The 25349-nt window shown below is 35.8% G+C and overlaps 1 protein-coding gene across 5 annotated transcripts in view; it reads right to left on the bottom strand.

Annotated features, from left to right (window-relative positions):
• GRM5 (glutamate metabotropic receptor 5) overlaps positions 1–25349 on the bottom strand; it is a 233287-nt gene that overhangs the window by 117939 nt on the left and 89999 nt on the right. For all 5 annotated transcript variants that reach the window (XM_015852357.2, XM_015852354.2, XM_015852355.2 and 2 more), the window contains one exon: positions 7935–8184. In XM_015852357.2, coding sequence (XP_015707843.1) covers positions 7935–8184 — 250 coding nt within the window. The remainder of the gene's footprint in view (positions 1–7934; positions 8185–25349) is intronic.

The following is a 25349-nucleotide window of genomic DNA, read 5'->3' as shown; positions in this document are numbered from 1 at the left end:
TGTCTTTCCACTGACTAAGTGAGTTCAGGCCAGTTCAGCTCTGACCTTAGGTGAGATCAATCCCACTCCTCTCCATCAGTGTTGTAAGTGTCCAGGTATAAACTTATTTGAATTCATAATGAAATTGTGATGCAAATTTGTGACTCTTACTCTGAAGAGAGATAGGCCTTTTTCTCTCATATATGTGACTCAAAGGTCAGAGAAAGCCCATCTCAGAGCAAGAACCTTTTCTCGGAAACATCCTGCGCTTATGATGACCCTCCTTCATTAAGAAAATCAACATTCAAGGGGAAATGACTTCAAGCTCACAGAGAGTAGATTGAGGTTACATATAAAGAAAAAATACTTTGTGGAATATTAATCATTTAGTCCAACTACAAAGGCGCAACCGCAATGGAATAGCAAACTGTCACTCAGCTTGTGACTGACAGGTGAAAATGGCACAGGAAGTCCAATGTAGCATGGAATATCAGGGAGATTACTCTAATTACCTTTACCTAAGCCCTTGTAGTGGGAGATTCCCCTGTGAGAAAGAGTTATGGAGGAGCAAGTAGTAATTAGATTCCTGACAGTGCAATTGCTGCATAAACAACTAAGCTATTTTCTTACTATTGCTACAAAATACTAGTTATATAGCATAAACTTTGCTCCAAAAGTAATGCTTTCCACTTATTTCTGTGGAAACTATAACAAAGAGCACAATAAGATTGTTTGATAGAGCAAATTCTCAGCTGTTAAACACCCTTTTCCAACATAGTCAGCATTGTTACATATACATTTCTGCCAGCTCTGAACAATAGCCCACATGCCATGCCTGTAAATATCTGTATAGTCATCTGGAACATGGCTTGTCTTTCGTGGATGTGACCCACTGTCACTGTCACCACTTCTGAAATACATGGTCAGTTAAAATCAGGTTTTGGGTGGTAACATGCACTCTTATTACTCAGACAGCTTCCAAGTGAAGCACACATTTGGCTCTGAAAAGCAAATCACTTTAGTCAAACCCTGAACCCTTTGAACCCATGAGAATTTAGAAAATATTTAGAATGGAAAAAAAAAATATATTTAATTTGGGTTTATAATACAAGAAATACAAGGAATGGTTTTCCTTTCAGTGGCCACTGGTAGGAATGTATTAAAAATCAGCTCAGGGAATCATGTTTAAAATTGCCAGCATCCAAGACTGATCTTGATTTGTGCATATCAAATACAAAGAATGTTCAATAGCACACTGGTTAAAATGCATGAAATCCCTGTTTTACCATCATGCATTTTCTTAGAGGAAGATAATTTTCTTGTAGCAATTCAACTAGTCTCCACATCCTTCATCGATACAAGTCAACATGAATAGAAATTGAACTATATGATCCCATAGTAAATACAGATTTTATTATATTTGGCTTCTTAATTAATATACTGGTATTGTTTGTAATTAAAGTAAAAGGATCAACATAGTATGGGTTGAGTCTTTTTTCTTGAAAAGCAGTTTCTTCTTGCCAAGATTTACAGTATCTTTCCAAGGCTGCAGTGAACTGAATTCTACCAGAATGATGCTTAGGGAATTTTTGTATTTCATCCACGTTATCAGTTGCCTTCAGCCTTAACCTCTGGAGACACAACAGCTCCACTAAAAACTATCAGTTCCACCATGGTGAGGGGGGAAATGCATTGCTTTGTGTGCCACTTTGTCATTTTATGTAATGGAGTGATAGAAAAATAAATTACACCACCAGTTCACAAATCAGACACTTTCATTACTTCTAGTAAAATTCTTCCATAATCACTCAGTAGTATTATCAAGATGAGTTCCTCTACATAAATCTCTGCCAAATGGGTAGTATTTCTGTATACAGGTCTTTGGGGTATTTTAAGTACTCCTAAATCGTTTCACATGTAGACTTACAGAAAGCCTCTCTCTGCCTTTGTGACTCCTGCTTTACCCTTGTAACTGAAATATGTAATATATACAACAATAACTGTAAAGATGGGACAACTGTAAAGATGAATACCCTTCTGGTGACATCCTTTCCTTTATCTTCCACACACTCTTCTTCTTTTTATCTACATCAATAATTTCTGAAAGACACAGAAATTAAGACTTGAATAGAAATGATGGCAGATTTTCTGGGAGAAGAGAATGTTCTTGGACCATGTGATTTGAACAGATAATGAGGGGATAACATGGAGCTACCAAACACTGAGTTTTCCCCTCTCACAAACACCTTTGGGTACCAGATCATGGTCTTTATGTATGCAACAAGCAGCTGTTCCTGGATGCAGATTCTGGGATGATGCAGATAAATCGGGGGAAAAAAAAATTAAAGGAAAAAAGAAAAACAAACAAAAAAACAAAGCAAAAAGCATCACCGATACCCACAACAACAACAAACAGAAGCCATATATACAGAATATAAATAAGAGAGATTATAAAGTAATTAAATTTTAGACCCTTATCAGTGCCTCTCAACAAACACATTTTTGTTGTTTGAATGAACATGTACAGAGCATTTAACAGAGATCATTTTAGGCTAGCTTAACCTCATTATTCAAAAATCTATAGCTCTTCTACAGATAAGAAAATCTGAAGAACAGTAGTAGCTTTCATCCTGTTCAGAATATCTTTAAATCTTTCTAGGAATATATCCTGGAACACAGTTTCAGCTTTGGATTTAATGTTTTAAATGGTTAATTTTATCATGTAACCTACACCAAATGGTGGAATAAAGACTCTGGAATTTAAGCTCTGAATTTACTTTCATCCCTTGATTTCCTATTTTTGAGAAGAAAGCTTCTAATCTTCTCTCAAGCTTCGTTTCCATTGTTCCAAGATTATTTTTAGTTTCTTTTCTTAGAATTGAAAGAGGAACTTTCATCCTCAAAATGGGCTCACTTCAGAAAACTCAGTGAGCATTTCCTATCATTCTTAGAAGATTTATTTGAAATGAACAATTCTCAGTGAGCCACCCTTACATTTTCCCCTTTCTGAGTATTAATGTTTTTGGATAGAGCAGGACTTTAAATCAAAGTTAAAACCAGAAGCATGCACTTGTGAACAGAAGTGCACCCATGAATGGGTACAATTAACCAACAGTGCCAGTGACTAGATTTAACACAAGACTGCATATAAAGGTCTACTGTCAATGCAAAACTGCCTTTGAGATCACCTCACCATCTTTTTTTAGACTCAGGAAGTCACCTCATTAATTTATCCTTTTGCCCATGAAAATAGAACATTTTGAAGTGCTTCAGGGTTCTTTGTCTTCTCTTTACCTCTGTTTCTCCCCCATATCTGATTTCTACTGGAAGAGTAGAAGTCATCCCATACTGTGAAATGTATTTTCCTTTCATAAGGAAACTTTTCAAAGCAGAATAAGAATAAGCATAGGTCTTTGTATATATGAATAGTAGTCTTAGAAAGGCAGGGAAATAACTGCTTCTTTTGTTCACATAGATAGGATAAGAAGTAATTGGCTTTAAAAAAAAAAAAAAAAAAGTTTAAAAATTTATTTACTTCTCAGAAAGAGTGATGAGTTATTAGAACAGATTGCCTAGGGAAGTGGTAGAGTCATCATCCCTGGAGTGACATGATCTAGAATGGTCAGAAGCATGGGTTGATGGTCAGACTAGACGATCTTTGTGGTCTTTTCAACCTTAATGTTTCCATGCTTCCATGATTCCATGAAAGCAATAAGTCAGAGATTGGTAAAAATTTAAGGAGTACTTAACCACAGGAAATATTTGCCCGAGGAGTCTATGGGATTTTTGTCTTTGAAAGACTGTAATTAGATCCATCCAAAAATGAAGCAATCATGAACTAGATAGAATGATCCTGCTTTGCAGAATGGCATTCTGAGATTCCAGCCAGTGCCATTTTCTATGGCACAACTCTGTACAAGAGTTTTGGCTGTAAATACTACCTTTTCTAGATTGCTAACGTTAGTCTTAGACCAGATTCTTCCAGTAGTAAATAATTTAACTGGACAGATGCTTGCAATGCAGTAAGTAATTAGGTATGTCTTGAGAAGAAGGACATATTCATTACCAATGCCAACCAGTAATTTTTGTTTCCTATTGAGCAAGACTGCCTACTGAGCCACACTGAAGTAGTGTCTCTTTACGGCACATACAAATGACTAAAAGCAATTGGGTCACTGGAGTGTGAAAGGCAACATAGGAGTGCAGTAAAATAGAGGTTCTATCCTCAGATGCTCACTGTCTCAAGCAGCCGTAAAAGACAAAGTCACAGTGGAAATACAAAGACATAGAAATATGATGACATATGGAACTAGACGATCTTTGAGGTCTTTTTTAAACCAGGCCATTCTGTTGTTCTGTGATTCTATGACTAATATTTATATCTGAACTTCTGTTTTACTCACAGCACTGAATTGCATGCACAAGGGCTTTCTTTACTGAGATACCTTTGATTTAGGAGATTTTTGACCTGCAGATTTGATGAAGATTTACAAATCCACTGAATTCCACTTCACTCCATCCTGGCTTGTTGTCACTTTTTGCCGGTCACTTGCGATTAGCCATTTCCAGAATTAATACATTGGTATTGTGGACCTTTGATCTGATCTCATACAGCTATGTTTATTTTCTGATGTTAGATTTTCAGATGTATGGGACCTGTATTTCCTCTCAGAGACATACGTATCTCTTACTGACATAAGAAGAAGATGTGCTCATTTGCCCATGGATTCACTATGTAATACATTGGTTACTGCCTGGCAACATCAGGTACGTATTTGAACACATATGCAAACAAATCATCTCAAGGAATATACAGCATTCCTGCAAGGGCAAAATGAAGACCTTTTTCCAAGAATACTTGGAGTTTGCCCCTCTCCAAATTAGAGCTTGCTTACATCTGTATTTGTAACTGTGAAACTGGACTGTAAGGTTCAGTATTTATTAGAACTAGTTAGATACAATAGTAACAATAAAAATGAATTTAGAACAATGAGAAGAAAATAAAAAAGAGAAGGAAGACTAACTTTTTTTCAGTACAGGTATTTGCATAATCTTTCTCTCTACAGTCCTCAAGCACTAACTTACAGAGTTTTTACTTTAGCCTTCTGTTGTTCATATTAGAGAAAGAAAAGGATTCTCTAAATATTTTTGAACAGCAACTATACCACTTCAGTTTGCTGCAGGACATAGATGGAGACTGCGATTGCTCAGTTTGGAGGTCAATGAGATCAAGGATGCCAGGTAAAGGGAGTCCACAGAGCTTCTCTTCCAAACTAAGTCATTCGCTAGTCTTCAGTAGCTCTGGCTTTGGATATAGAAGATAAAACAGCTTTTCAGTTCCTCAGTCTTTTATTTCTGCTCTAGAAAACAAACCTTTATTGCTAATTACAGGGCATTTAAATAATAGCTATAATACAATTCTTTCTTGGGCTACAATGTGATGTCTGAAGAAGAGAATTCAGATAAATGAGTGGGCAGTAGGCATTTGCGTCAGAGACAACAGCATTCAGGTGAGACTACTGCAGGCTCCTCAAAAAGCCTTGCATGATTGTAGTCCCCTCAAAGGGGGTGCGTGACTGTACATGGAAAACATTTTCTTACCTGTTTGTTTTATCCTTATGGAAAAAATCTGTACACTTATACTACATTTAGCTACCACATTTTTGTCAAAGACACGGTTCAAGATATTCTAGATGCAAGAAGTCTGCAGATTTATTTTTCTTGAAGCACTGGAAATAGCCAAAAATGAATTTAGACCATATTAAAAGTCTGCAAAATTTCATTTCCACATTTATTTTACAATGTTTTCTCAATTTCTCACGTCTGGATTTGTACAAACACACAAAAAAGGTGTGTTAACTACAGCGTTCACCCACACCACCATTCTAGCTTATATCTATCCTTTCTCATTTTAAAGCCATTTCCCCTTGCCCTGTTGCTACCTGCCCTTATATAACACCCTATCTACATTAAGAAGTTTTCTTGCAAGTTGTCAGCTTTCTTTTTCTTTTCTTTTCTTTTCTTTTCTTTTCTTTTCTTTTCTTTTCTTTTCTTTTCTTTTCTTTTCTTTTCTTTTCTTTTCTTTTGCTAAGAGCTAAGATGCATTGCTTCAGTCTTATTCAGTTGTCAGTTCCTGAAGTCCTTACCTCTAAAAGCATCTCTGAGGGCTACTTGTAATGCCNCTTTTCTTTTCTTTTCTTTTCTTTTCTTTTCTTTTCTTTTCTTTTCTTTTCTTTTCTTTTCTTTTCTTTTCTTTTCTTTTCTTTTCTTTAGCTAAGAGCTAAGATGCATTGCTTCAGTCTTATTCAGTTGTCAGTTCCTGAAGTCCTTACCTCTAAAAGCATCTCTGAGGGCTACTTGTAATGCTGTCATGAACGCAAATCCCATCCAGAATTAACCTGCAGAAGCTAAGGGCTTTTGAAAACAATGCTTACATGATGCTTCTAAGTTTGAGTGATGTTCCATTAAAATGATGACTTCTGTGTTTAAGGTAAAAAAAAAAATAAATACAACAAACACCAGGTGACACCAGTTCCAGATAAAGACGGAGATGATCCTTTTCAAGGATGTGGTCCTTGATCCTTTTCAACCCAGGCCATTCTATGATTCTATGATTTTATGAGGTGACATTTGATTATTGTTAAGCTACTAGATATTAGGCTTTTCCACCTATGTTAGTCTTCAGCACAGTCATTGTAGAAGACTTTTTGGTTGGTTGGTTTTGTAATAATATGATTCCTCAGAGCTACCTTAAATGTCCACTTTACAAATAATGGAATTAAGAGGGTCCTTTTTTTTTTTTTTTTCATTAACCACAGATGTGATTAGTCCACATGAATATATCTAAAATGTAGACATAAAAATATACTTAGGTGAATCTCACCCTGAGAACAGTTGTTTCTTTGGATGTCAGGCCAAAAAGGGAAGAAAAGGGAACAGGATAACCATAGAAGAGACTTCAGGGAAAGTGCTTTTGAAAGGGAAAGCGGCCACAGTGCCATAAGCCATAAGCTTGTGCCAAGGAGAAAATACAGAGGTAGTAGGTTTAGCACTCCAGCTTTCAAGCCTGGTGAGGAAAGCTGCACTCATTACATGCTGCCCTGAGGAACTCATCAGGATATCTCATTTCACAGATACTGTTTTATTCCTGTTCCTGTTCTGTTCATACTTGGAACAGCATCAGACCATCCTCATAATAACGCACCTGAAGAGCAGCAGGCAACTTAAGCTAGCACCTGGTGCGCTTCAAAATACCATTTTTCTTATCTCATTTGGGGTCCAATTATTGATTCAGAATATGTGGTAATTCTGTGGTAAGTTCTCAGTAGTTAGACATTAATATATTATACTTCTCTGCCTATTACATGAGCTTTTCCTATTGAGTGAACTCATCTGAGCATTTTTCTTTCTCCCCATAAACGTCAGAGAAAGAACTACTGGTACCAATGATCCCCATGTAAAAAGTTTCACCTATTTGTTGCCTTTAGCACAGTAGGGACAGATCACTACATTGAAAGAATAAAAGGAAAAAATGGTGACAGATATTAACCTCTTCTTTTTGGAGACACCTATTTCAGATTTATCCAGAAGCCACATTAGCAGTTTTTAACAGTACTTGAATGAGGTTTATGTTCAGTTTGTGCACATACATCATACACTTTATACTGCTATAATTGAAGTGAATGATACAAACCAAATCGTTCTGCATCTGCTTTTTCTCTCATAATGATCATACTAGAACTGGTCAGATCTATGTTTGCATGGCATATCATGACAATAAATATTTTCTTTCTACAATATGTGCCACCACAACACAGTTGACATTACTCTCCGCCTTTTAGATTGTGCGTGTCTAGAAGAGATCATGAGTGTGGGCTTTACAAATGCATCACTGGACTGTCTTTTATTTTGCCCTTCTCTGATGAGATGGGTTATAATTGTGTAGCATTACTCACCTGCCCAGCAGCAAAAATTCTCCAGCAAGTCCCAGGCGCCTCATAGCCATTAAGAGCCCTCTCACAGTCATGCCTTCACAGAAACAGGCAACCACTCTTGCCTTGGGCAGGTGGCTCCGAAGCTTCCGGAGTAACTTGTCAAAGCTCTGCTCACCAGCATTGCTATAGATCTTGTAGGAATGTGCAATGCAGATCCCTTCCTTGGCCGCCATATCTTTGAAAGCTTCCATTCCACTTTCACCGTAGTTTCCTACATGCAAACAGAAATGTTTATGAGTATTTTAAAATTTGCAGTAGCTTTTATTTCTTTGGGAACAGCAAATATTTTAAAGAGTACATAATGTATCTGCACAGAGATTGTGTATCCATCATAAAAAAAACACACCTAAAAAAACATAAATAATCTTAAAAAAAATTAACACTTTAATTTATTCATCTATTTTTCAAGCCAAGATCAACAAACTTTCCTAAGAAAAACCTGAATTCTGTTCATCAATCTTTGTTGAAAAAAAGCTGATAATTATTGCAATACCTCTGAGTATCTGTTCAAAATGTCTATAGCAAAGTATACATAAATTAGGCACTGTCTTCTGATTCTCTTAAGTTGACTTAATGTCATCAGTTGCTCTGGACTACTTCAAAAAGTCTAAAAACATTTGTTTGGGATAAATTCTTAGGTGTAATTCTTTGAATGCAAATAAACAAAAAAAATAATAACAACACAACTTTGTTCATACTGAAATCTGAACAGCAACAACATTTGGATTACTCTGAAAGTAAAAGTTTTTCTGCCATAAAAGAATTTCTTCTGGTGACTCAGGACAGTGAATGACAAAACAGGGCAAATAAAGATTTACAGAGACTGCCAGATCACAGATGAATCAAACATACATCTGTATTTTTTTAATTAAATGTCAAGAAACTCAACAGGAAATTGTTATTATTTCCTTTCAAGCTATTCTTCTGTGGAATAAGTTGGTAATAAATACTTGTAGATAGATATGCCTATTCATTATTCTGTCTCACCACAGAAATTCATTACTAGGCCCGTTGGAAAACCACAGAGCTTAAAGAGTAAGTGTATTGATCCTACTTACTATCAGACTGACTAGGACTGTCTTTCTGGTTCCGTGTGTTCCTCTATCTGGCATCCTAAATATGTTTCTTGTCTAATTTAAATCAGAAGAAATTAGAGATAGGAACTCTGTCTTCTCCAAAGTACTGTCTTAACTTCTGAGTACTGTTCCACACAAACACAGTCAGTTTGCTAATAAGACTGAATGAGTATGTTAGAGTGGTGCCTCTGCAATGAACTGCTGAACTTTTGCTTCTGTTTGTGTACAGATGGAAGACTCTGTGAGGAAAAACATGTTTCCAGCATAGATAACAGTATATAAGACAATAGTGAAAATACAAGAAAAATAGTGAGAATCATACAATGGGATATGAACTGTCACTGTCTTCATCTGGTCTTGTGACTTTGGACATTGGAACCACCAAGCACTGAGCCTGCCCATATAAGAACTTGCTTCTATTGGTAGATGGTTGGACTGGATGATCTTAGAGGCATTTTCTAATCTTGGTGATTCTACAATTCAATTATTCTATTGCTTTTAGAATTTAAAGCCAGTATTAGGTTCCAGATCGTATACGAACACAGAAGACTCTATATCTCCACTTTGAAGATGATCTGAATAAGCAAAGGAGATAAAGTGTGGGAGAAAGGAAATAGTGTAAAAACTTCATGTCACGTCAGAAATGAATTACTGAGATCTTGAGGCTGACAACTCAAATGCAGGTCTCCCTACATGACAAGCACTAATTTTCATTTTCCTCCCATCTGTGACTGGGTCTGATGGAAAATCCATTACTTTGCAAATTTTGCATGGATTTTTAAACTCTTGTAGCATTGCTTCTTGGCAGTTGTAAATCAGATGCTCAGTGCTTTCTCGTGTGCCATGCTCATAGGGCAAACATTTCCTGTGGTGTATCAGGATCAAGTGATTCCCATGAGATGTTGAAGGAGTTCAGATGGAGGTCAAAAATGTGGTATCTCATGAAAGACTTATTACAGACTCAAAAGTCAGTGTAGAGGAAAAATAGGGGTCAGTCATAAAGAACTTCCACCAGACCCTGAGGCCATCTAAAGTACAACTTGACAGTTTGACAAGAAATAGAGTTTATTTCGAGTTATTACTTTGTTTTAAGTTATTCTTATTTAGGTCCATCAGGATCAAAATTAAGTGTTCTGTTTCACTAACAGAGAAATATGGACCTTTGTGGAAAAAGAAACAAAGAAACAAAGAAACAAACAAACAAAAAAAAGAATGAATTCATAATATATCTCAAAGAAATAGAAATTCTGAAAACTTCATTTTCTATCAAGAATTTGTCAGTGAAAAAATCTTTACTTTCAGAGCTTTATCTCTGCAGTGATGCAAACACTGAATTCTTTGATAGTCTTATAAACATCCAAAACTGTTATCCCAAAGCTTGCTTTATAAGCTAAGAACAGGCATAATTGCAGTATTGAAGGAGTAGTAGGTCTTGTGATGAGCATAGAATCAATTGAGCAGGAAGGAACAGTTAAAGGACATCTAGTCCAGCCTCCCTGCAATGAACTGGGATGCCTACAGTTCAGTCAGAGCCCCATCCCACCTGAGCTTGAATTTCTCTATGGATGGGACATCCACCACTTCTTTGGGCAACCAATGTCAGTGCTTCACTGTTTTTATTGTAAAAAATTTATTTTTAAAATACAATCTAAATCTCTCTTCCAGTTTGAGGTCATATCATGTCCTCTCGTCCTGTCATGACAGACACTACTAAAGTGTCTGCCCTGTTCTTTCTTACAGCCCCCCATTAGATATGAAAGGCCACTTTCATGTCTCCCCAGAAACTTCTCCAGGCTGAACAGCCTCAACAGTTCATGAAACACATTAATTGTTTTCACGTCTTTTCCATTACATAAATGCTATAATCTCATCATTTATCAGGACAAGGAGGTTTTGTGAAACCATACAAAAAGCAGTGCCTCACCAAAAATGAGAGGAAACATGCTAAACTACAAAGGCCAGTTAAAAAAGTGAGACTTAAAATTTGGAACAAGTGCATCCCAGCATTCTGAATCTGCGAGTGGGTTCTCCAACTAGGAAAACTGTATCTGCATGAACTCTAGGGAGATTTGATGGAAACAGCCATATTTTTTCAAGATATTCATACAAATACACCAGTGGAGATCTTGTCATGAACATTACTGATTAAACACTAGTTCTTTAATTATTCATAGTGAATTCCCCTGTTTTGCTAAAGGTTTGATGAGTTATGTATGTTTAATTTGAGCAACGCTTTGGGGATAATGAACACTTCTTGGTGGATAAAGGGATAATTTTCTATTAAATTCCTTTGCATTGCACATTATGGTTAATTTCCTTCAGTGGATGTGTACATGTACAAAGGTGCACATATAGCACAGGGAGTAGAAAACTAGGGAATGTATATTATATCATTTCCTTGAGGATGAGGTGAGGTTCACAGTGGGAGAGCGTCTCCATGTTTTCTGTGTGGAACTGGATTTCCCAGTTGATTCTTGGAATATAATCTCTTTATTTTTATTTTTTTTTGCTATAATAGAAAATTGCCCACACTGGCACAGGAAGAACAAGTTTCCACCAGCAGGGTAGTTCCCTGTCTTCAGCAAGTTACAGGAGTCAAGAAGAAAGATTTCTGGGCTTGCACACAAGTCTGGCCAATGAATGGATTTGTGCTGAGAAGAGCAATTCTTTAGTTTCACTTCCATCCAAGTGAAAATTAATTCAGGAGCCCTACACTGAAACCAGTGCAACATCTTCTGTGAGTTCCCTGTGTCATAAGTTGCCTACAACGTGGAAATCTAGCCATTAAGCTATTCTGTTTCTACTTACAAACTTCATGAAAATTTCTAAGAAAAAAAAATTGAACAGGAGGGAAGGATTGATTGACTGCTATTTGTCTAATTTCTATTCAGCAGAAAAAGTTCTCACAAACAACAAAACCTAGAACTGATGTATGGTCAGTTTATACTCCTCCACCACCAAATTCCACCTCAGTGTTAAGAAAGTGGTGCCCCTGTGTTGTGAATGTTCTGCTGGGGGTAGTAACACAGTTTTTTACTGGTGTCCATCTAATCTTGAAAGTTTATGGCATAATCTAAATCTGTGCTAAATATTGATGACTTTTTGGAAATGTGTCCTGTGCTAATGGCAACAATAGGCAGCTGCCTGTCTTATATCAGCCTGAACTCTGCATGTTGCCCACATGAATATCTGGTCTCTTAACACTAGTTCAAAAACTGCTCTCACATGTTTCTGCATGTTTTAAATAAACAAACAAACAAAAAAAAAATAAAAAAAACATCGATTACATCAGCAGCAGCAATGTTTATCCCCACTTCCGAGTTGTAAATTCATTCTGAACTCAGGCACATCTCCCAATCTATAGTCTAACTATAGCAATCTGTTAGTTCCACTTCCAATGATTCAGTACTAGAAAGAAGCTATTAAGAAGCTTAACAAGGACAGATTGTGCTTTTTTCCAGATGAGGGTTAATATAGTACAGTATATAATAATACTCCAATCTGATAGAACAGGGTCAGGAAAACTGCTGGTTGCTTGTACTAGTCCTCCTGCCCAGCAACTGAGCAAACTGAACCATGTGAACATAAACTGTTCAGATCTTAACTGCATTACAAAGCAAAAATGCAAGGTTTTTAACCTAAAAATAACATTTAAAAGTACTCTGTATTCTTTATGGAATACAGAATGTCTTTTTATTCCTTGTTCGCTTATCTATAATAGTATGCTGTATGTGCATATTGTTATCAGAAGACTTTTGGGCTTATAAGAGATGTTCATTGAATCAGCTTTAATGGAAGATTTGGGATGTAAAATTGCTTCAGGCCATGAAGTTCACAGTAAAAATTCAGAAAGTCTAAGAATAGTGGCCTCAAGAAATTGAAGGCATGTATGATATTATTCATTAGATAGCAATAAGTCTCCCAATCACAGAGAAATACTCCCAAAATTTTAATAGTGAAGAGCAAAACACAGAATTATATTTTACTCTGGATCTAAAGCACAGAAAAAGTGGAGTTGTCAACTTAAAATTCTCATTAGGTATTTTGCGATCAATACAGAGAATAGAGGATATTCAGGGTTTTTTATTAGCTCTTATTGTCATCAACAGGATGAACTTTGCCAGAAATACCTTAAATAAATCTAAGTAGGTGTAATTTTGAAAATACATGTGGGAGTAATTGAAGATATTTATGAAAGGCAACATGTTCACTGATTATCAAGATAATCTTCCTAAGAGGTAAGAAATGTGTAGAATTGTCTCCCAAATGGTGATGTTAGAAGGCTTTCTGACTGCTACACCTGAAATTAATCATGGCAAAACACAAGTAGTATCTACTTGCTACCCCCTCTTAATGAAAATCTCTACTGTTATATGCAATTAGCTTTTACATATGAGAGGTTTTTCCTTCATTCCTTTGGCAGATGGGGCTTTGAGCAACACGATCTACAGGGAGGTGTCTCTGCCAACAGCAGAGTCACTGGAACTACATGATCTTAAGGACCCTTCCAACTCAAACCATTCTATGATTCTACAAGGTTGATTTGTTGCATCCCATGCAGAACCAAGTCATTGGAAGATTTCTGCAAAGAAATGACTGCATGAGCAAAGCAACCAGATAAGGTTGACTGGACTTGAAGGGTTATCAGGAAGCTATAAAGAGCAAAGGCATGGTATGTGGCAAAAATTCTCAGTTACTCGTTTAAGAAAAATACCTTCTCTTTCCTTTATTTTGCTGTAACTGCCTTCTTTAAGCATAGACTACTGCAAAGTGATATGGAGTGTATGACCTAACTGCTAAAGCTTTACAAGGAACATTAAAAACATGACTATATTTATGACTCTGTTCTTATCTATCCGTATGATGATGGAGAATCATCAATTGGGTGGTCATATTTTCTATTCAAATTGTAAACTCCTCAGACAGGATTTATGAACACTGGTATTCAGTATTCATAAAACTCAGACACAGAAGGATTCACAGTCTATCTGGTGGCCTTATAGATGAAGACAGTACCAAAAAAATATTGTCAATATAATGGGATATTGCTTACTATGACATCATACTAGATAGATATAAAATTATTTAACTTTTAAGTGAACAGTTTTGAGATTTTTCTCCATTTAAGGACAAGAAATGTTTCAATAATCTCAAAAATATTGGCCAAAAAAAAAAAGCTCTACTTCTAATCTTCTTAAAAATCAATTCGGCATGATTGAAGTAATTTGTTGAAATGATATTTAATTCCAGTATTGACTATTTTATCATTTTTGTATAGGCCTCCTGTCACTTTTTATGATATAATATAAAAATATGCATTCTGAATCAGAAAGATTGTTTTTATTTCAAAACCAGTAAATGAAATACACTGATGCTTAAAAATTCTATATATTTTAAGTAAGTAATGGTGTTCTTCCCTGCGAGATTTGTAAGTTCTATCTGTGAGATGTTTTCTGACAGGAAGTTTTCATTGAAAGCTTTAAAGACTATATTAGTAAAGAATACATTTTCTGGTTTTAATTGGAAGAGAGATAATTTTATTCATTGTGACGGTGCTTTGGATTTAGGATAAGAATAATGTTGATAGTACACTGATATTTTTACTGTTACTGTGCAGCGTTTGCACTAAGGCAAGAACCTTTCAGCTTCTCACACTGCTCTGCAAGTGAGGAAGTTGTAGGTGCACAAGAAGCTGGGAGATGACAGAATCAGGACAACTACTGGCCAAAAAAGTTATCCCGTACCACATGACATCGCCATGAACAACAAAACTGGGGAGGAGCTGGCCTTAACAAGGCAGCTGATGCTTGAGAACTAATTTGAGATTGGTCAGTGAATGGTAAGGAATTACATTGTGCATCACTTTGTATATATAATTATTATTATGTTCTCATCCCTTTCTCTCCTAATTAACTGCTTTTAACACAAGTGTTAATTTTTTTTCAGAATTCTCACCCCCAACCCACTGAGGAAATGAACAAACAGCTGTGTGACACTGAGCTGCTTACCATATTAAACCACAACATAATATAGGAAAAGCCAAACCATGCCAAATTAAATTATATATAGGGTAGATTTTGATTAGGTATATAGAAGAAATTATTCTCTATGAGAGTGGTGAGGTACCAGAACACATTGCCTAGAGACGTTTTATAGATGCCCCAACCCTGGCATGGTTCAAGACTGGACTGGATGGGATATGGGGTAACATGGTCTAATGTGGGGTATCCCTGCACATAGGGATAGTTCCTCCCATAGTGTTGTTGAACCAGTTGTTGACATAATCTGCCTAGACACTAGTAAAGCCTTTTACACAGCTTCCTTGAACAGTGGCTGAACACCACATCACCATAACCTCCTTGCAGGCAGTTATAGAGAGTGACAAGGTCTCCCCTTAGCCTAATCTTCTCCAGACTGAATAATCCCAGTTCCCTCAGCTGCTCCTCATGAGGCCTGTGCTCGAAATCAGTGTGCACATCTATACTACTAACTTGCAGTGCAGCACAAGAAGTTGAATTCCTTGATTTAGTGAACTTACTGCTCTGCAAAACTAAAATACTGATGTGTTATCAATTCTTCCAAATCCAAAAGATAGCATCATATCAGCCACTATGAAGAAACAGAACATTCATGAAAGCTCACATTTGCTTAATTGTGTAAATAACCACACCATGTTTATTATAGGAATAGCTGCTCTGTATGCCTAACACCTGTTTTAGTAATCATACATAGTATTTTCTGCAGTAATTGTAGATGACAAGACTTTTCCTTTGAGAACACCTTAATTTCATTTTAAATGCTTGTGCATATTCATACTCAGCATGTTCTTTTGGGATAAGAGTGGGTTTCCTGACTCTCCTAATTTGAACTCTCAGAGCGTCCACGTCTATCAGGAATCCATGTATATGTAGAGTGATAACTGGAAGGCAGATCTGTGACTGTTTGCATTTAACAGGAATGCTTTTCAGAAGATTTTGATGAGGATGATATGAATGGGACAATACCAGACTTTCATGTAACCCACATGAACAATATGAAAGCCAAAGTGCAAGATGCTACATCTGCATTGGGGTGTATCAGTAAGAACTGGATGAAAAATGGACAAGTGTGCAGCCATAAGGGAAAGGACTTAGGTTGCTGATCAAGGCTGATTGATGAAAAGCTTGACATGAGCTGTTAATGTATGCTTGCATCCCATAAATCCAAAGATATCCTGAGCTGCATCAAAAAAATTTTGTCAGCAAAAATTAATATGATTATTTTCCTCTGCTCTGATGAAGCCCTGCTTGCAGCGCTGTATCCAGGTTTACCTATGATTCTCTTTAACCTGAATGCCTATATTGGAATGGATGGAGCAAAGGGAACTGTTTTTACCATCTGTTTGAAGTTACATTGCAAGTTTTAGAAATTGAAGAATCAAAACTGTCACTTCTTATACCAGAATAATGAATATTCAGAGCATTCAGGAAGACTGTGCTCATTTGCTTAGATCTCCCCCATCTTATACCCTTTATTTGGCGTGATTTCTAGGATAATATTGACACTATAAAAGAGATGTGCTTGGGAAATACTGTTAGATACTCCCATAATCTGCTTAAGTGCTGGAAGGATCAGCAAAATGTTTCTAGAATTTTATCTAGGGGAAATTTATATATATATAAATGTATATAATTAATATTTACACACACACACACACACATGTATATGAACACAGTTATTCTGGAATTCTGGACTTTTTATAAGCATGCTGAATAGACATCCTATGGATGGCCTAAACTCCATGTCAGAATGTAATCTGGGAAGTTCTCTTAAATCTTTTGGTGCTGGTTATCCATTTTTCTAAAATTATATTTAGTTTTGCTAATCAAGCTAGAACATTTTCTGAACTGATTATGTCAACAGAACTTTCATCTTTACATGTGTAGGCTCTTGTCAGCCATAGAATGTGAGACAGCAGGATGTTCACTAATAGCACATCAGAACTTGTCATGGGAATTGACATTCTAAATATAAGAATGAAAAATCCGGACATGATTACCATCTGTTTCCTACAACAGTAAGGTACAAATGCAAATACTTTAAATATACAGTTCACACAGAAAGTATTTAGGGTAACTAGTAGCAAGAAAAAAAGAATATTTTTCAAAGAAAAATAATTTCCCCTACCTGAAAAAAATCCAAAAAACTATGTGGTAAGAAAAGATCCCAAAAGATATGAATTAAGAACTAAGCTTTAATTTAATGTTTGTGCAGTGTCTAGCATGTTAATACTCCACCACAGAAGTAGTCACCAGCATTGCTAAATTTGTCACTGGTAAGAGTACTTTCAGCAAGAAAACGGAGTAGAGAATAAATTCATTCACAGTAAAAAACTATATAAAAGCATTTGCAAACTGCATTTTAAATGTCTGAATTAAAGTGGCTGCCTTCCCTTCCCTTCCCTTCCCTTCCCTTCCCTTCCCTTCCCTTCCCTTGCCTTCCCTCTCCCTTCCCTTTCCGCTTCCCTCTTCCATTCCTTCCCTTCCTTCCCTTCCCTTCCCTTCCCTTCCCTTCCCTTCCCTTTTTTAAATGGATACACTTTTAGCATGTGTTGACTTTGACTTCATTTTTTTTCAAGGGAAAAGAAATCTCATCGCAACAGAAATGTCAGCCTGTCTTTTTTTAGTTTATTTCTTTTAGAGCAAAATAATATGACATAGATTTTATTGTGCACTATAATGCATGATACATATCACAGGTAAATTTATTTTGTGTTATAAAGTATGAATTACATTTCCATCAAATTGATGGAAGTAGAGATTATCCAAAACAATAATAGTGGTGCCATAAAAATGAAAGATTTCTGCAATGTCTAAGTAAAATGCGTTAATGGTTTTCAGTCTTTTTCTTTAGAAAACAACTATTTGCTTAGGAATTCCTAAGCATTTATTGTTCCTCCTGAACTAGAATGTTAGGAGCTTAGAATATCAGAATCTTGATTCCTCTGCTGCTTTTTCTGATGATATTTTTTATGATAGCTTCAGAATAGACACACATATTTCATCCCTTTTAGGGATATAGACAAGTGTTACAATTAGGGCTAAATGACTGCTGTAAAAGTCTTTCACTTTATATTTTTTATGAAGGAATCCGAAATCCAAACCTACCTCGACTCAGATCAATTTCAACTACAGCTATAGACTATATGTTAACTCAAAATAAATTAGTTATAATAAATTAATTCTCTCACAGCTAAAACAAAGAGGAAAAAATAGGAAGAAGAGGAAGAGAGAAAACTGAGGTATCAAAAGGTTGTTTTTCTTTATCCATATTTAAAGTTTTCTCAGAAATTCAGCATTTCTACCCTTTTTAAACCACTGTCTCACAGGATTCTTGTGAACCTTATAAACTTGTTTAAAGAACTTACACTGAATTTTCTGAAGTGTTCATCAGAAATAAAGTGCTTCACTATAAAATGCCTTTTATGAAAATCCCTGGGATAAATAACAAGAGGAAGAAGAAAATGAATGAATAAAAGAGCAAAACAAAACAAAAACAGCCTTAATCTCTGGAACAGTTTTTAAATATCAAGTACAAAGAAAATATTAAGGATTCCATCCCCAAGTTAGATGCCACCTGCACTCCCTTTCAGGCACCAGTCTCAGGGTTGACTGGGGATGTCAGGGAGGTGAAATATTTTTATCCTTCACCCATGTACATTTTATTGCTACATTTAGCAATAAAATACTCCTGATATTAAATAGTGCTCGGTATCCCTAGCTAAGATTTTTACACCACTGTGTTAGTCACCTCAGGGTCCATCTGGCCCAATCCCTATTCCAGCAGGGATACCCATGGCAGGATGCACAGTACCATATTGAGGAGGCTTTTGAAGATCTCCAAGGAGGAGATCCCACAACCTCTTAGGACAACCTGTGCCAGTGCTTTGTCACTCTGTCACCAGCCCAATAAAGAGGTGCTTCTTAATGCTTAGAGGAAACTTTCTCTTTGCATTCTCCCTTCAGATATTTCTAGACATTGATGAGATGCCCCTGAGTCTCTCAGTTTCATTTCTCTCAGGCTCTTCTTATACGAAGATTCTTTGATCCTCTTGATGTCCCTCTGTTGGACTCTTTCAAGTATGTTTTTTGTTCCCACACCAGCTCTGAAGGTTTGATGCATTTATTATAGAGTAGTTGTCCCATTCACTATTGAAGTTACAATCAAAACTCATATTAATCAAATTTTAATAATTTATCAAATCTTCAAATTTAAAGTGATTTAGCAGTGACACATAGAATCTGCTATAAAATTTTTCAGTTAATTAACATCCTTTGCAAACAATTTCTGTTAGGCATCTGAGTTTTCTAATTACTTTTTTTTTTTCCCTCTTTTATTTCAGTGTAACTAGAATTTATCAACATTTATAACATAAGTAGATTTTATTACCCCTGCCTAACCTCACTGTTTTTATTCATTAATAGCAATTCAGTTTTCTTTGAGGACACAGTAAGTTGTTTAGATATAAAAATAAAAAGATTAAGTCAGTCATCATATTGTCTCACTTGAAGTGCAAAGATAGGACATCATTCAAGAAATCTGCATTATTTGATAAGTACATTGCTTATTTGTAATCAAGTTTGTCAGAGTGCATGTCAGATCAGATTTTCCTCATATATGTAGTCTATAGAAACCTCTATCAAAAGGGAAAAGAAGGAGCATATCCAAAGTGTGTAACAAAATTTCACCATTATCCTTACTTTGAGGCATTTACAACTTAAGCTCATTTTCAGTTCCCATTTCAGGATATGAAGACTCCAATGATTTCTTTTCATTCATCTTTTGTTTTAAACAGAATTTTCTGCAGTACCTTTTATTTATTTATTTATTTTGTTATTTTCACAGTAAATAGTTCTCCAGTCAAATTCAAAGAAATACAAGTTTAAAAGGAGGTCAGTTTTTGCAACAAACTTCTCTGTATTTTCCAGACCTCTTTTCTAATTGTGTCATAAGCTGTAGTGGTGCTTTTGCTTAAAAAAGGCCACAGTGGTGTTTAATGTTGATGTTATGAAATGTATTAGCATTTCAAAATGAGAAGACCAGGCTGCTGAACATACCACATCTGACTGCTCAAATGGTACAAGGACTAATGGGCTGCAATGAGCAGGTATCACAGCATGTTAATTACAGTGTAAAAGAGATCTGAGTGTAAATAATGATGCTCCCACTTGGACCACAATACAAAATTTGTGCAGAGTGCAGGAAGCTTTCTGATCTGGTGCCAGGTCGTCAGGCACTGCCGTGAACAGATGCTCCCAAAGGAATTTATTGTATGAAAGAAGGAATGTCAGTTAATCTGATTTAGAAGGTTATGCATAATATTAGAAGGTTATGCAAAATATCTATGATATTTTTGCAACACAGATTTCCAATTTGTTATAAGTAAACAGCTTTAATTCTCCAATAAATATGTTTGAGAAGATTTGCACAGGGCATTTTTGGTACATATAGGGAGATCTGCTTTGCATAGCTTCCTGTCCCCAGAGCAAGTGAAATGATTTGTAATTCTGAAAAGTACTTGAAAAATGTGGGTAATTTTAACTGAATTCTGCAGCAAACTGTGTAATTTAGGTTCATAAGTAAAAATAACATTAAGCCCTGCAGCTGGAAAACTTCTACAATGATGGCATCAAATGCTTGTGTGTCCAAATGTGTGAGTGAATTTGAGCATGTTTGTCAGATTAACACTGCTGTATATTGCAGTATAATAATACTTTTTAAGTTTCAAGTATGGCACTGGTACAAAGCTTAATGATGCTATGTTTATTTCCTCCCAGTATAAGAAGTTTAAGGCAATAAATCCTGACAGAAGCTCTTCAAACAAACTAGAGCTGTGCTTGTTGGATTTTTTGCAGTGTACAAGGGAGAAAAAAATAAATAAATAATTTTTTTTAAAAAAAAAGTATATGTTTATTCTTTATTTTTCTTTTTGCAATATGCTTTACAATATTTCTTTTGTAATCCTCTAAATATTTGTGTTTTTCCCACTGTGCCAGCAATAATGGACATGACAACATCCTATTCTGAAACTGAAGCCTGATGTCTTTCCACATTTTCTCTCTTTTTGGGTAGATTATATATTTAAACTTTCCCATGAAATTTACACGATGATTTCTTGCACCTGATGGTTTAAAGAGAAAAGGATTTGTGATGAGCTAGTTTTCATTTTTCACAACAATAATTAATTTTGCATTCCTAAGGGATTTCCTGCATTTTGCTAAAGTAAATTATTGATAATTCTCTCTGAGGACAACAGAAATATTTATTATTGATTCCTCTAATAATATTGATTTAATAGCAAGTTCTACACTTTAAAATTATTCCTCTAACCAGATGTTTATGTAATACCCAGGAGTATGTCGCCTATGATGTCTTCTTGGCCACATCAACAAGAGTGGATAATGCACTACAACTTGAATATGACACGACCTTCTTCTAAGCCACAGAATCTGGACTAGTACTAGAGTGTAGATGGATAAATGCCTCCAGCATTCTGAGCTATAGCAGAAAATAATAAAACAATACTTAGCAACTGAGTAGGAAGGGAATGACATGGGAACAATCTAGAATTTTAAAGTCTTGAAGATTTCTGTTTGTATATGTGAAGAAAGTAGTCAGTACTGTCTGTTGCCTCTATAACTAGACTGATGTTAGAGAATCCAAAATCGCACTTTTCACTCTTTACTGTCACCTGGTGCTTCACCGTTGTCTTTCATCATTCTCTGCTCCACTTTAATACACAGAATGCACAGTCTGGACAAAGTCTGATGTCCATAAATATCTGAAGGGAGGCTGCAAAGAGGACAGCTGGGCTCTTCAGTGGCAGTGGGCTCAAGTAGGAGCACAGGATGATCCCTCTATAGACCAAGAAGCACTTATGTGCTGTATGAGTAACTGAGCACTGGCACAGATTGTCCAGAGTCTCAGATTGTGGAGTCTCCTCCTCAGAGATATCCCTGTCTGGGCATAGTCCTGGGCACCCTGCTCTGGGCTGGAGCAGATGGACCAAGAGGTCCTTTCCAGCCTCAACTGATTTATAATTTTATGATAGAGTAATAGAGTAGATGGGAAAGGTGAAAAACAGTTGAAGACTGGAGGATCAAATTAATAAAAGCATAAAAAATCGAAACTGAAGAATTATCCAAAGGTTACACTACAAATATTTTAAGGTTAAAAGGCTATAGTATGCCCTATTATTTTTTGCAAGCCAACATTCATTTCTAAATTCTGATTGCTTCTTCTTTAGAAATTACAAGGAAAGCAAAAAAATCTGGCTTTTTTTCCCCAGTTAACTGTGACTGTAACCTCAGTTGGAATGATTTCTCTTCCAATTTCTTTAGACTTTTTGTTCAATGAAAAGAGACAGAAAGCATCCTTGTTAGAAAGGTTTATTTTTAACCACCTTGACTTCTTTCACACTGAAAAAATTGAAGAATCTTAGAAGTAGTACGTGTTTTAACTTCTATCCTGCTTTTCATTCACATTTCGAACAAAAGTGTTCTGATCTGATCAAGCTAAGTAAAATGATTGCATTAGCTAAAACAGCACATAGTACCTATCTTTAAAAGGTCCTACTTTTGTTCTTGTTTCATATTTAACTCTTCCACAGTTATCTGTAAATATTTTACAGAAAACCATTGCACTCAGACAGCTTATGTACAACCATAGAATCACAGAATGATTTGAGTTAGAAGGGACCCTACATATCACCTGCCATGGGCATGAACACCTCCCGCAAGACCAGGTTGCTTAAAGCTCATCCAATACATATAAGACAGGTAATAAAAATTTGGCAGAAGCTGATTGTGGTTACTGTAGACTTTACTTGCTTCTGTTGTGTTTTTTACTTGCTTCTGTTGTGTTTTTTACTTGCTTCTGTTGTGTCGGGGGAATACTCTTCTCAAAAGGAATAATATATCCAATATATGGACAAGAAAAATTGCCTTCACACATCTAGGCTTCCCAGTGTCTTGCAGTTCCAGAAATCAACGACTTTGTAACCTCCTAAGGTAGGATTCATCTGCTAAAATGTTAGACTTATACATGTATAGACTTATACGTTAGACTCTACATTTTTGATATATGAGCACTAAGTATGAAGATATTATACATCATCGTGCTTTTCCAATCTCCTAGATGGGAAGGCATCTCCAACTAAACAGCACAGCTGCCAAAGTCTATTCCACATAGACAAATAGAATTGAGGCAAATCAGATTATCGTTTCTGTGAGCTATAGAAAAGTTAGTTTTAATTATGAGTAGATCACAAACACAATCAAACTCATGAGAACTTGCAGCCTTATTCAGGTTGAAAAGATAACGGAGTTCTGATCCAATACCATTTAATGTTCCTTAATAAACTTTGGTCTTTACTGGTGCTGCTATGAGCATCAAGAGACCTCTAAAAGGAAACCCAATGAAGCAGAGTAAAATTATCAGAGTAAAATTGGAATGGTCTTAAAATGAAACAAGCATAACACACACCGAAAGAGGAAAAAAATAAGATCCAGGACCAGGGGAACTGGACTAATTAAACCATGAAGAAAACAATACAATTTCCCCAAACTGATAATAATTAGTAGTTGTAACTTTCACTTATATTGCATTTGGATCTCTAAGTGCTAGTTAAAAATGAAAGTTAATTCTTATGCTATTTGGAACCTGAGACACAATATGATCAAGGAAATTATATAAACACATTCTCTAAGTTGTTGACTGAGTACAGAAACTGTACAGAGTACAGAAATCACAATCTATTGCTTCCCAAATCTGTTCAGATCACAATTCCAATGGCCGCATGCAGAAGTTAAAGACACTTCTGGTAGTAAGATCATAAGGCTTTAAGGGACCCTTGCAAAAAGGATTGTTCTGAAGCATTTGGGCTAATTTATTTTATTTTATTTTAAAAAGCACAATTTTTCTTTCTCATCCTATGTAAGGGAGAGACCCATTCCTCTCCAGTTATAAAGACCGTTGGATTTGAAGCCTGGTCATTAATACACATCAGAGAAGTTGGAGTTAGGCAAAAAGGGAGGGTTATGTGATTATTCTTGTCTTATATCATCATGAAAGGTGAAAGACAATAGAGTGCTTTCAGGACATACAACTTATTATTCAAGTGAGACAAAACTGGCTCTCCCAAATAATCATTTATAACAAGCTTTATATAATTTATCAATCAATCAACAATTTACTGCATGCGAAAAAAATCTGCTTTGCAGCACAGCAAAGTGGGGGAAATGTCTAAAGAACCACCTAAGGGCTCTAACAGAAAGTGCTGAGAACACATACTTCAGCATATGCTGTCTATCTCAGTATTTGCTTTAGGAGGAGAAAACTATTACCTGTCCAGCAAGAATATTTCAAAGTGGCCTTGTGGATAGAACTCTTGATGCTAAGTTTTATGTCCTGAGATTTGACCTCATTTAGACACAAAACACATCTTATTGAAATACCTTCTTAATTATCAACAAAAGCAAAATACTGGCTCTGAAAAACTTGAGCCTCAGTTGCATTGTGTTAATGATAAAATTACTGCTAAGTACTTATGGGAGCCTGAGTCATAGATGTGAAGTGGAACAACTGTCCTTAGCCGCTTTTAAATTTTCCCCACAGAGCAAGTCTTAGGCAATTTGATTAAAGCCAAAATGTCATTTATTTGGGAATAGACAAGGGTGAAGAAAAGCAGGGATACATGTGGAAGAAGGAAGTATCAACACGTGGGAAACTCAAGGAGAAGAGGATAAAAGGACCAGTCACATTTAGGAGTATTTTGGACCTTCCAAAGGAATCACTCAGTCTGCAGAAATCCCTCATTACAAATCCATCATTATGTACATCAGATGAAATTCTCAGTATCTGAGCCTTTTCCCCAAATACTTACATCATTGTTTTAAGTTTTATGGTTGGCATAATTGGACTCAAATTGTACCACATTATTTGGCAGATCATTCAGAATGCTGAATTCATACTTCCTGTATAATAACCTTCGCAAAATTAAGTTTTATGTCAAGCATCGCTATTGTGTTTGATATGAAAATGAAAGATAAAATTTCTCTTGTAAAGTCAAAATACTGCTTTGGGTAAAAAGACATAAATGTACAAGTATAAACTCATGAGTATGTATAGGAAAACAGATAAATTCACTGTACACCTGAATTTTTCATTCTGTCTGCATTCATCTGTTTAATTTCATGCATTATTTCATGCATTATTGAATGGTGACTACCAGGAATTTGTGAGATCATTGTATATTAATGTT

The sequence above is a fragment of the Coturnix japonica genome, chromosome 1 (genome assembly GCF_001577835.2).
Source record: "Coturnix japonica isolate 7356 chromosome 1, Coturnix japonica 2.1, whole genome shotgun sequence".
Classification (NCBI taxonomy): Eukaryota; Metazoa; Chordata; class Aves; order Galliformes; family Phasianidae; genus Coturnix; species Coturnix japonica.
This window is presented reverse-complemented; position numbering and strand designations above follow the sequence as displayed.